Source organism: Sceloporus occidentalis, unplaced genomic scaffold (genome assembly GCF_023333645.1).
Source record: "Sceloporus occidentalis isolate IW3139 unplaced genomic scaffold, rSceOcc1.0.p SCAF_4, whole genome shotgun sequence".
NCBI classification, from domain to species: domain Eukaryota; kingdom Metazoa; phylum Chordata; class Lepidosauria; order Squamata; family Phrynosomatidae; genus Sceloporus; species Sceloporus occidentalis.
The window spans coordinates 43059854-43073352 of NW_028316984.1; the positions used below are offsets into that span (position 1 = coordinate 43059854).

At 41.5% G+C, this 13499-nt stretch overlaps 1 protein-coding gene across 2 annotated transcripts in view; it reads left to right on the plus strand.

Moving 5' to 3' along the window:
* The first annotated feature begins 11020 nt into the window (after positions 1-11020).
* Positions 11021-13499, plus strand: part of FIGN (fidgetin, microtubule severing factor) — a 165829-nt gene continuing 163350 nt past the window's right edge. For both annotated transcript variants that reach the window (XM_089523306.1, XM_089523307.1), the window contains exons 1-2: positions 11021-11160; positions 13159-13368. In XM_089523306.1, the coding sequence (XP_089379432.1) occupies positions 13344-13368 (25 nt within the window). In that variant the 5' untranslated portion in view covers positions 11021-11160; positions 13159-13343. The remainder of the gene's footprint in view (positions 11161-13158; positions 13369-13499) is intronic.

Sequence of the window (13499 nt, forward strand, 5' to 3'; positions counted from 1 at the left end):
ATTATGTGGTTCATTTTGAAAATAATGGAAAGGGGCTCAGCAGCTTTTTAACTGGATTGGTTTTTGCTTTGCTGTTACTGGTTATGTTTTATTTTAGATTTGTAGAGAGAGGTTTTTTTTTTTAAATACTAGATATAATAAGCCAGCATGATGTTGTGTTTAGAGTGCTGGATAGTTACTTATGGTATCCAAGTTCTAATCCCCTTTGTGTCATGACACTCATAGGGCAAGCTTGAGTCACTCAGACTGACCTGTCTTATGGGGTTATTGTGAGAATAAAATAGGGAGGAATATCATGGAGGTATATCAAGGATGACGAATTCCCAGCCCTCCAGATGTTTTTGTCTACAGCTCTCATCACCCTACCAAGCATAGCCAATGGTAAAGGATTGAGGGAGTTATGAGCTAAAATATCAGGAAGACCAAAGAAAACTAAATTCCTAATCATTTTGGGCATCAATGTAGAAAGTTAATACAGTGCCCCAGGTATACTATGCGTTGCTTGGTGCCTCTGAATTTACTGAGATTTACACTTTCATGCAATCTGTAACATCAGAACAATCTGGAAGACTTACAACAACCTTTTAAGGTAGAGCAATATTATTTTCCTTAAATTACATTGGTTGTGAAAGCCATGGCAGCTTATCTAAAGGTATCCAGGAACCTAGCTAAGGTGAGAACTGAAGTGGGCAATTTTGATTTGAAGCATGCCTCATTCTCCCAATCATTCAATGGCATTAGCTCTTATGCAGCTGTCAAAATGTTCATAAGCATGTTCTGGGGAAATCCTTTTATTTAGTGAAATACACCCAGTGGGAGTGGAGAGGTGGAGTTACAGGGGTTGTTTACACTTATAGGAATTCATTTTGACAAATGACATGCATGCCAAGAGCGAGTGGCACAGGAGGTGAGAAAATACAGAGCTCTGCTCTATAATTAATTTTATCTGAGAATACTGCTTACGTAGCACTTGCCCTGTTGGAATTATCGGAACGGTCTTTGGAGATATTTAAGTCTCTAGGCTCATCTTGGATCACGTTAGTGAATCAGCTCTTGTGAGTGGAAATAGTTTCCCCTTTGCAGATCACTCTTCTTGTCTGTACAAAACAGTATGCACTTTTGGGGGGTGGGGGAGAACTCTGTGTCACTGCCCCTTAATGCATATCACCTAACAAATGCTGTCACCTCAGACAATGTGGATCACAGGGCATGAGGAGGAGCGTCTTTCAAGCATTTGTATCCCAACTTTAGAAGTTCAAGTGGGTATATCAAGTTCAAGTTCAAGTGGGTATATCAATCCTACAGTTCAAGCAGGCAGAATTATAATTGTCATGGCTTTTTATTTATTTATTCCTTCAATTTACATTCTGCCTTTCTCCTAGTGTGGGATCCAATATAAGCACACTTACAAAGCTAAAACATCCTTAAGAATCCTGGGTTTTGTAATTTAGCGAAACACCCAGAAGTTTACATGAGAAAGAGCTTTAATTCCCAAGCTTAAGCAGCACAGAATTCTAGGTATGTCAACCAAACTTCCAGGATTCCACAGGATGGAACAATGCCAGTTAAAGTGCCCTCAAAACTACTGTAACTATAACTATGCAGTGTGGATACATCATTATCCATAATGAAATCAAATCATATCTATATTTTGTTGTTGTGTGCCTTCAAGTCATTTCTGATTTATGGAAACCTTAAGGCGTCCCTATCATGGGGTATGGTAGCACATATATTGCATCCAGGAGACCACATTAATCAGGAATACAGTATTTGTTTACTGGTGGACAAGACAGTCACTCTTATCCCATCAAGCAGCTGTCCAGGAAGGGTGGGGTGGAGTGGAAGTGCCAGAGAGCACCTTTGCTGTTCTCTGCTTATACCTATGGAAAGGGCAGTGCATGTGACTATGTCAGGTGCTGCAAAAACAGAGCTCCAGCACCACTTTTTGAATACCCCTAACCTACAAGACACACAGTCTCTTTGTTAAATAGAAAGGTTGCAGGATTCATGGCCTCAATCCTATTATTAGTCCCCAACTAAAGTAGACCACTGAATCAATTTCAGAATAGTGGATCAAGACTTTTGTAAATTCAATTGATTCAATGAGTGTACTCTAGTTGAGACTAACAATACACACAGGCAAGACACACAGTCTCTTTGTTTAACAGAAAGGTTGTAGGATTCATCTTACCTTCAAGGACTAGTGGGCAGATTTTTCCTTAAAAAAGTAAATGAACAACACACCTTTCCTGCTTTGGCTGGTGTGAGTTGACATGGTCTTCAATGCAGAGGAAAATCAGCCATTATGCCCTTTCACTCCCAATCTGAAACAACCCATCATTTCATATCCTGTCTCCCAATTACAAACAAAAATGGTTGTACGCTTTTATTTTAAAAAACTCAGTGCAGCTGTTGTGTCAAAACATCCAGTCAACGTGTGTGTGTGTGTGTGTGTGTGTGTGTGTGTGTATACACACACACATATATACACAAATACAACTACTAAACCTTATTGATAGTTCCAGCTGGTGCAGATCTATTGATTCAATTGTTGAATGGTGACCTGACACTTACATAAAGCCCATTGATTCAATGGGTGTCTGCCAGCTGAGGCTAACGGTAAGATTAAGGCTCTTGAAACTGGGGCCTGTTACAGACTGCCCAAATAAAGCTGCTTCGGGTCTCTTTGGAGGTATGCTGTTTAAATGATGCATGCTTCCTAAGAATCCGGAAGCTGCACCAAAGCTGCACTCCAGTGCTTAGGAATGGAGTGTGGCTTTGGCACGACCTCCGGACCGCCGCCTTCATTTGCAGCGGGGAGGAGCCCCAGCATCCAAACCGCGAGGCTCCTCCGCGCTGCAAATAAGAAGCGCCAAAATGGTGCTTCTCTTTGCAGCACGGATATGATGCCGCGAGGTGCCAATGGTGCACTCGCAGCGTCATATGCGCTGCGCAACGTGTGGACGCAGTGCGTCCGCTACGTAAAGGTGGCGGCTCCCATGTGGAACAGGTGCCGCCATTTTGTATGGACTCGGTCCGTATTAGGGTTAGGGGCATCCGGAAGGGACGCCCCTTTCTAACCCTAATACGGACCCAGTCCGTACTACAGGCCCATTTGTAACGGGCCTATTACAGCCTCAGAGTTTACAACATCATTTGTCTGGCAGAGAATTTACAATCCAAGTTGAATGAGTAGACCATGAACATCTTTAGATTGGGGCCATGATCTCCATAAGACAAGATTAAACTCTCTGAAAAAAAGAGGAAAGGAATTTTGAGTTTCCAAAATAAAATAATCTATAAACAGACAGTTGGAAAGCCTTGGTGTTTGGAAGACTTGATTAAAGTTGATAAAAAGCATTTACCTGAAATATATTTCCAATCAGGGTAGACATATAAAATAAATTTCATTTATATAAACACAAAGCCTTAGAGATAACTATAGACAGAACTGGGTAATAATGTTGATGTGCACAACTTAAATGCACCAATAATATTATTAAACAGAGCTTTTGAGTATAATCAAAATAACAGTTGCACTAATTCCCCATCTCTCCTTTTTATTGCAAGTACAATTTAGCCATAGGCAAACAGATGCTCCTATACAGAATGTAGCTTTGTATTTGATTGGTAAGGACCAACATGGATTGAGTATTACCTGATAGCATGGAGACACAAAAAAGAGAGACTTGTAAAAAGACATAAATTGATAACTATGATTGATTGAATGATAGAAGATGTACAAACTCATGCTACCCTATTAAAAGTTGGTCCTAATAAATTTAATGAGACTTAACTATTTTAAGTTCGAATAGATAGTATTGAGCTAGTATAGTGATTTGAATATTGGACAACTCTAGAGACCAAGGTTAGAAGGAGACCAAGGTTTGAATCCCTGCTCAATGATGGAAGCCCACTGGGAAACTCTGGGCAATTCACTCTCTTTCTCAGCCTCTGAGAAAAGCATGACAAACCTCCTCTGAACAAATTTTGCCACAACCCCTTGATAGAGTCACCATAAATCATAAATGACTTCATGGGGTAGGCTCCACTGAACACACTGAGATGTTTTTTATGAGTAAACATGTACCTGGTCAAGACTCCACAATTGTTTAACTGAAAGTAAAGAGTTTTATTATTGTGTATGTGCACACATCCTTTGAGATCCATCCATCCATCCATCCATCCATCCATCCATCCATCCATCCAATCTTTCTATCCACCCCCTAACATGAATGAACCATCTTGGAAATGTTGGTTTTGAACTACTACTCTTGAGTTCCCTGGTAGACTTCTTTTATACCAGACAGAATGATACCCCATGCCACTTTTTTATGCAAGAACTGGGATTGTGCCATTGTGGATGGCCAAATGTCTCAGAGACCCTTGGCATGTGTGCACTCATCTTTAAAGGATGAATGGAGCTTCTGGCATCCTTGGGAGTATGGTGGTATGGCCCTGAAGAAAACATTTCAGGTCACAATTCTGGACACACTTGATGATAATAATAATAATAATAATAATAATAATAATAATAATAATAATAATAATTTATTTGCATCCTGCCCAATCAGTGAGGAATCTTGTTAGGCTGTTCCTTTAAAATCAGGTGTAATATCAAGTGTGGCTTACTTTGGAATAAACAGGTGTAATATGGACTGCTGTTACGTCTGCTCTGGAAGACCTTTTGATTGAATAAAGATTTTGGAAAAGAAGTGAATTTCAAGTTCCTAATATATAGATCATTATTGTCTGATATTACCTTGTTTGTGGATGATGATCTTGTTTATCATTTGAACAATACCAGTGTTTGAGTGATCTCACCTATAATCCTTAATGTTTCATATTAATTCCCATGCAAAATAGACAAAAGACCAGCAGGCTGTTTTCTCCTTCAATAAACCAAGCTGTGCCAATCAGTCACAGACTTACACACAAATGTTCAAGATGCCCACCTAAGTCGAAATATCAACTTTGATCAAAATTGGTTCATTAATGTATTCTAGAGCAGAAAAATACAGACATTTGATGTGTTTGTTCAGGAAGGACACAAAATAATTGATGAATTGGATTCAGAGCCTCATTAAGGTAGTATTTTGGTGTGTGTGTGCGCACCTTAGACAACGTGCCAAGTTCAGTGACCATGTGATCAAGGATGTGGATTTGTATAACAAACCAGATCAGCAAAAATATTATTAGTACAGAGGGACTAAAACACAACTTCATATAGAGATTGGTCTTTAACTTGGGCATGTAATGTGGTTTTATACTCAGCCAATGAAAAGCATCTATGTAATCAGAAAATCAAAGAGAGGGAAAGCACATGTAAACCCTCAAATTAAGTACTGAGAGGAATTGGGTGTAACACAGACACGATATACCATGGATTGAAGGTTGAGGTTTCTGGTGTGAGTTTTGAGAGTGAGAAGTCAGTTCTCCTCAAAAACTAAAGACCATTAGTGGATCCCTCTGGCGAAACATGTCAATACTTTATTCCATCATCAAACTTGCCACTCTAACTGTAAGGTGCGAATTCACATGTGCATGACAATCACTCAAGACACTCAGTGGTACAAAATTACTAACAAGATCTAACACCAAAAACAAACCTTTCACATTGCTTCACTGTACCTTAAATGCAGGAAAAAAAGTGATAAAGTCTATGAATCATTGAATTTGAATGCAGAATCAAATCATACCCAGGCAGGTGCAATTTGGCAGTCACTCCAGAGAAGGTGTAACATTGTGGTCAATTGCTCTCAAACGACCTGAAAAGTGGCTGGGAATATACCCAGTGGTATAAGTAACACAGGTTTTGTAAAGAACCACTCTCACTGCTTAGACTCTTGCCAATTAACTTTCACTGCTCAAATTATGGAGTAAGTAATAGTGTTCGCTAATTGAGAATAAAGGAGAGTATTTAACTATTTAAAATTGGTCTTGGAGTGATTTCTGTTCAGGATTAAAGTAATATCTGTTGATGCCAAAATGCAGTAGTAATCACCCCCATTTTACAGGTGCAGCTATTTATCCTAGCTAGGTTACAAGATATACAAACCAATCCTTGACTGAAGATACAAATCCTATAGTGTTTAACTGGGGTTACTCCCAGGAAAACCTGTAGTTGATTTCAGCCTCTATATATTCCAAATTATATTCATGTATATTGTGTGCAAAGGGAGGTTCACAGCTGAACATTAAGAAAACAAACATAATGACTGCAGATGACTTCCTTAACTTTAAGGTAGATCATGCAGACATTGGAATACCAGTAGTTAAAAGATTTTTCCATAGTTGGCTGAGTCATTAATCAGAATGGAGACAGTAATCAAGAAATCAGGAGAAAACTATTCATTTGTTTATTTAATTTATTTAATACCTTTTATTTAATACACTGCCTTTCTCTCAGTAAAGGACCAAAGGCAGCATACACATCTTAAACAAACACAATAGAATTTTTTAAATCTCAATGAAAAAATTAAATACAATGAAATTTGATGTATAACACAAGTTAAAAACACAATTTAGCAGCATTAAAAGACAATTAAACAGACTAAAATAGAAAATATTTATACCCCCTCTGTTTTAAAAAAGCTCTAGAGGAAGAGTAGCTACGAAGGGACTAGACAAGAACCTCGTGTCAAGATAAATAATTGAATACAGACTTTAGGATTATCCGTGCCATTTTAATTCCCATTTCTATGTATGGTTGTGAAAGCTGGACAGTGAAGAAAGCTGATAGGAAGAACACCAACTCACTGGAAATGTAGTGCTGGAGAAGAGTTCTGTGGGTACTGCGGACTGCAAAAAAGACAAACAAATATGTCCTAGAACAGATCAAGCCTGAACTCTCCCTGGAAGCCAGGATGACTAAACTGAGTTTGTTGTACTTTGGCCATATTGTGAGACAAGAAAGCTTGGTAAGGTAGGAGGCAGTAGGAAAAGAGGAAGACCACAGTGCAACAGATAGATTCAATCACAGAAGCCAATCAGCACTGATTCTGCAACACTGGAGCAGGGCTGTTGATGAGAGCATACCTTGGAAGTCTCCCATTCATGAGATCACCATAAGTCAAAGCTGACTGGAATGCAGCTAACAACAACAAATTTATTATGGCTCATGCCATTTCTTTATTTAATTGAAGTTATATCCCACTTTCCTCTCAACATGGGACCCAAAGTGGCTAACAAGATATAAATCTGATGATTAAAAAGTTAACTTCATTACACAAGCTACATATTAAAACACTACAAATTTTAAAAAGTGTAAAATCATTTCAAAGCATATCAGTAAAAAGAAAAGGACAGCACACCCTCCCCTATTGATAATCAAAACATCTATTTAAATAAAAAGGGTCTTTGCCTGCTAGCCAAAAGAGGGCAGAGGGAGTGTCCCTCCAACCTCCAAAAGGAGGCAGCCACCAAGAAGGCCCTCTCCATCGGGACAGTGATGGTGATGGGACAAAGGAAAAAGTCCTCCCTGATGATCTTAAGATTAAGGTATGGGGAGAAATGGTCTTTCAGAGAGTCTGAATCTAAGCCATAAACTTTTGTGTACTGCAGTCCACTTCATTACATGGACGAAAGTGATAGCTGGAGTCACAGATATGTTTGGGGGTGATGTGTAAACATGAAATGAAACACAGATAGTAGAGACAGTGCCCATTGTCTACAATCCTCCCTTTCTCAACACAGTTATTATACAGGCTGAGTCTTCCTTATGCAGAAGTCCAAAATATTCCAAAAATCAAAGCTTTTCTTCATAGGGGATGGGATGAGATAGTGACACCTTTGCTTTCTGTCTGATAGTTCAGTCTACATAAACTGTGTTTCATACAAAAATATCTTTAAAAGTGGGTATAAAATTACCTTCAGGCTAGGTGCATATGAAACATAAATGAATGTTATGATTAGACATGAGTCCCATCTCTGAGATATCTCATTACATAAGGGGCCAGCATGGCGTACTGGAAATGATCAGCATTGAACGATTCCCAGCTCAGCCATGAAAACCCACTGAGTGACTTTGGGAAAGTCACACTCTCTCAGCCTCAGAGGATGGCAATGGCAAGCCCCCTCTGAAGAAACTTGTCAAGAAAACCCTATGATAGGTTCACCTTAGGGTTGCATAAGTTGCAAAGGATTTGAAGATACACAACAACAACAACATTGCAAAAATTCCACAAACCCCCCCCCCCAAAAAAAAAACCCCACCAAGATTCAAAACACATCTGGTCTCAAGCATTTCGAATAAGGAAGACTCACCCTGTACCTGAAATGCTAGATAACACTTTTCTGCCCACAAAAGCTTATAGTGTAACAATATAGCCATTAGTCTGTAGAATCAGATATGCAGAGAAATGTTGTTGCACTTTTGAGACTAACTGAAAGAAGCTGGCAGCATGAGTTTGTGTAGACTTGGACCTCCTTCCTCAGATGCACCTTTGAGACTAATTGAAAGAAAGAAGTTGGCAGCATGCACTTTCCTAGACTTGAGTCCACCTCCCCAGATACATTCTACTGTAACAAATGGGAACATTTTTTGGGATGTCCCAAAACTTTGCACATTTGAGCCCCAGGATTGAAAGAAATAAGAGTCTTTCCCTATGCCTGGGATCAGGCAGGGTGGTGTAGCGGTTTGAGCACTGGACTCTGGAGACCAGGGTTCAAATGCCGGCCCAGCCATGGGTGACCTTGGGGAGGTCATACTCTCTCAGCCTCAGAGGATGGCCATGGCAAACCCCCTCTGTAGAAACCTGCCAAGAAAACCCCATCACAGAACCATGACAATAACAACAGCCTAAGTGACGATACTCTCAGCAGCCATACTTGGAAGAAGAAAATCCCTTGCAGTTTAACGCACGTTTACTAAAGAATTAAAGCCCTCCCTGTGGGACTGAAAGAGATCTCTAAGCCCCAAGAAAGGCCACACTTTCTTGCCCCAGGAGGGCCTCCTGCTGTGAGAAAGGGACACTCGTGAAGAAAGGGGGGGAAGAAGAGCAGCCCCTCCGAAGAAAACCATGAATAAAAATTGAGAAGCTGGGAGCAGGAGCTTTCCTAGGCTGCTTGAACCTCATGCCAAAACATGGAGCCTCTGAGGAAGGAGACTCAAGCCCAGGAAAGCTCAGGCGCCCAACCTTTTCCTTTCACTTAGGGGCTACAAGATCCCTTGGCATATTATTATTATTATTATTGGTACCTTTGCTTTCTCCTCAGGTTCCCAGCTCCTTCCTTCCAGTTAAGGGCTGTCCACACTGCAGAGTTAAAGCAGTCTGACACCACTTTCACTGCCACGGCTCTGTCCTACAAACCCCCGGGATTTGTAGTTTGATGAGGCATCCAGAGCTCTCCTGACATCCCAGGCTGAATACTTCACCAAACTACAAATGCCAAGGTAGTGTCATGACAGTTCTGCAGTGTGGATATACACCCTTAGTTTCAAAGGGGCTTCAAATATTAATATTATTATTATTAGTGCTGAGTTGCTTTAATACCTTGCTTTCTCCTTAGGAAGGGGGCTCAAGTCTCGGAAAGCTCATGCTCCCAGCTCCTCTCTTTCACTTAATCTCAAAGGGGCTACAAAGTCCCTTGGAACACTTTATTATTATTATTATTTAGTCATGAGTTGCTTTGACACTTTTGCTTTCTCCTGAGGAAGTGGGCTCAAGCCTAGGAAAGTCTAGGAGAGCTCCTGCTCCCAACTTCTTTCTTCCAGTTAGCCTCAAAGGAGCTACAGGATCTCCTGGAACACTATTATTATTACTATTACTATTATTATTATTATTAGGGTTGAGTTGCTTCGACACCTTTGCTTTCCCCTGAGGAAGTGGACCCAATTCTAGGAAAGCTCCTGTTCCCAACATCTTTCTTCCAGTTAGTCTCAAAAGGGCTACAACATCCCTTGGAACACTATATTATTATTATTATTATTATTATTATTATTATTATTATTATTATTATTATTATTATTAGGGCTGACGCCTTTGCTTTCCCCTTCAAAGGAAGTGGGCCCAAGTCCTGCCAAGCTCCTGCTCCCAACGTCTTCCTCCCCGTTAGTCCCCAAAGGGCCGCAGGGTCCCTTGCCAGGGCGCTTTCCCAGACGAGCTCTCCGAAGAGTTGGGGTCCCTGCTCCTCTCCAGCCCCCCCCCCAGCGCCTTACCTGGGCCCCTCCCTCCCTCCCCAGAAGGAGCCCCTATTTGCCCCTCACACAAAAAAGGGGGCCAAAGTCCAGCCTTGAGGGGGGGGGGACTCCTGTGGCGGCCTCTGGGCTGAAGAAGAGGAGGAAGAGGCGGCGGTGGCTGAGGCGCTGGAGAGCCTGGCGAGGAGGAGGAGAGCCTGGGAAAGCGCGGGTGATGGAGTCCTCCCGGAGGAGGAAGAGGAGGAGAGGAAGCCCCAGAGAAAGAGAGGGGAGAGAGAGAGACCGGGGGAAGAGGGGGGCGCGGGTTATGGGGTCCTCCGGAGCAAGAGGCTCCCCAGAAAGAGAGGGAAAGAAAGGGCTTTCGGCTCCAAGGCAAGGGCCAGAGCTGACCCTTCGGCCCCCTCTCCGCCGAAGAGGAGGAGGAGGAGGAGGGGAGGCGGGCGGCGCTGCTGCTGCTGCTGCTGCTCTGACCTCGGGGCCACCTCCATGGCGGCTGTGTAACCTGACCTGGGCAGCTGAGGAGGGGGAGGAAGAAGAGGCAGCCATTGCGCTCTGTCCCTCGGAGAGCGGGGCGCCGCACAGCAGGCTCCCTCTCCATCCTCTCCTTCTCTTTCGGGGAGGAGGAGGAGGAGGGGGACAAGGGGGGCTGCTGCTGCTGCTGCTGCTGCTGCTGCTGGGGAAGGGAGCCCTGCCTCCTGCTCTCTCTCCGTCCTCCTCGGTGTGAAAGTGATTTGAATTTGGCTCGGCGGCGCTTTGCGCAGGCGTCGGCCCTGCTGCTGCTGCCTGGCTGCCTGGCATGCGGAGCAGCAGCAGCAGCAGCAGCAGCTGTTTGGGGTTTGGAAATTCCAACATGGCAGGAGAAGAGGCTGCAGCCCGGCTCTCCGCCTCCTCCTCCTCCTCCTCCTCCTCTTCCTCCTCTTCCCAAAACTTGGAATGATTTCAAAGCCTCGCTTCCCCCAAAACCAGCAAAAGAGAGGAGAGGAAAGGAGGCAGCCGCCTCTCGCCACCAAACCAACCTCCAGGTAAGCCCCCGCTCCAGCGCCTGGCTGGCTTCCTAGCACTAGCATTATATTATGATTATTATTATGATTATTATTATTATTATGATTATTATGTTCCTCTTTCCCTCTCCCTTCTTTCTCTGGGGGTGAACCTCGCCTATGAGTTTCTTTCTTTCTTTCGTTCTTTCTTTCTTTTCCTCCTCTTCTGTTTTTTAAACACCCCGTATCCCACCCTGTCTCTTTCCTTCTGCGCGTGGCTTGGAAAGACTAGAAAGCCCCCCTCGGGCTTGGGAATGGCCTCCCTCCCTCTTCCCTCGATGGGGACATAGCTATGGAGGGAGAGAGAGAGAGAGAGGGCATATCCCGGCCTGGTTTGTTTATGATTTCTCGCCCTCGGAGCGCCGGGGAGAAAGTAAAGCCGCCGGGGGAGAAAAAGCCCAACACTGGCGTGTTTTTGCCTCCTCGTTCCCCCATTTCCCTCTTTTGAATAATCATTTATTAAAAAACAACAACAATAGCAAGGCAGAGAAAGAGTTGAAGGCTGTGGGATGGAGGGTTTCCTTCCTCCATCCTCCACCGCCATCCACTCTCACTGAAGAGAGTTTGGCTATTTTCAACTTCCAGGCAAAGCAGCGGCCAAGAGGCCACCGAAGGATGTGTTTACATTTGTGTGTGTGTCTCACACACACACACTTTACATATACTTTATATATATATAGTGTGTGTGTGTATGTATGTATGTATATGGTGCATACACACAACTTTATATATACTTTATGTAGTGTGTTTAAATATATATGTATATACACACACATTATATATATATATATATATATTTATATAGTATATATACTTTATAGTGTGTATATATATATATATATATATATGTATATGCGTGTGTGTGTGTGTGTTATACACACACTTTATATTTACTCTCTCTATATATATGATATACACACACAACCACCCTCCCTCAATCCTCAATAAGGAGAGGCAGGATATAAAGAAAGTTATTATTATTATTATTATTATTATTATTATTATATACTTTATATAATATATATACTTTATAGTGTGTATATGTATGGATATATGGTATATACACAGACTTTATATATGCTTTTTATAGTATATATACATGTATATGTATGTGGTATACACACTTTATGTATATACTTTATATAATATATATATTATAGTGTGTGTGTATATATATGTATGTTAGACACACACACTTTATGTATACTTTATATAGTGTGTTTGTGTATATATATATATATGTGTGTATTTATGTATATGTTAGACACACACACTTTATATATACTTTATATAGTATATATGCTTTCTATATAGTGTGTGTATATATATATATGTTATACATACACACTTTATATATACTTTATATATATATATATTGAGTGTGTATATATATAGTTTATATGTAATATATAGTTCATTATATATATATATATATAAATATATATATATATACACACACACTATAAACACACACATACACTATGTACATGTATGTATGTATGTATGTATATACTCACACACACTGTACACACTAACTTTTAAGCAAATGAGTGCAAAGAAGGGTGAGGAGGAAGATGGAGAAAGTTAGGAATAGATCTCAGGGTCTTGGTTAAAGGAGGGGGGCGTGAATATGTCAGGGAAGGCGATGCAGTGAAATGTAAGCACAGCATCCTGAGGGGGGGGGGGGGGTCCCAGCATGGTGGGCGTATTGTTGGCTAGAAAGGGAGAGAAAGATGTATAATTTAATGGTATATACAATCCACTGATCCTATTACTATCCTCCCTGGAGCTCTTGTTATTTTCAATGGGAAGTGAGTGAAATTGACGTGGACTTGTATTGGTGGTCATGTGCTCGCTCTTCTCTCTCTCCCTCTCTCTTTTTCTCTCTCCTCCTCCCCCCCCCCTTTTTCTTTCTTCTCTTGTGATCTGAGATCCCCCTTTTTGTTGATGTTGCTTTCCCACTTAATTATATGCATATAGGTTAAATGAATACCTGACGAAAGGGCCCACGTTTCAAGGCAGTGACATTTGATAGCTGAGAGGAAAAGTGGCTTTAATGAAAAGCAAGCTTTGGAATTCCTGCTCCTAAGACGAAGAAGAGGAGGAGGAGGAAGGAGAAGAAGAAGAAAAATCCTATTCAGCTTTTTTTGTGCTGCTAGCAAGAAATGATCAGTAGCACCAGTGTTTATGGTATGTCTGCTTTGGAATCTACTTCCTCTTTCTCCTTTCCATGCTTTTAAATTTTTTGTTGTTGTGCTTTAGATGGTAATTTTGAAAAGAGCATTATGAGAATCTCTGAAGGCTTTGCATGTGGATACAGA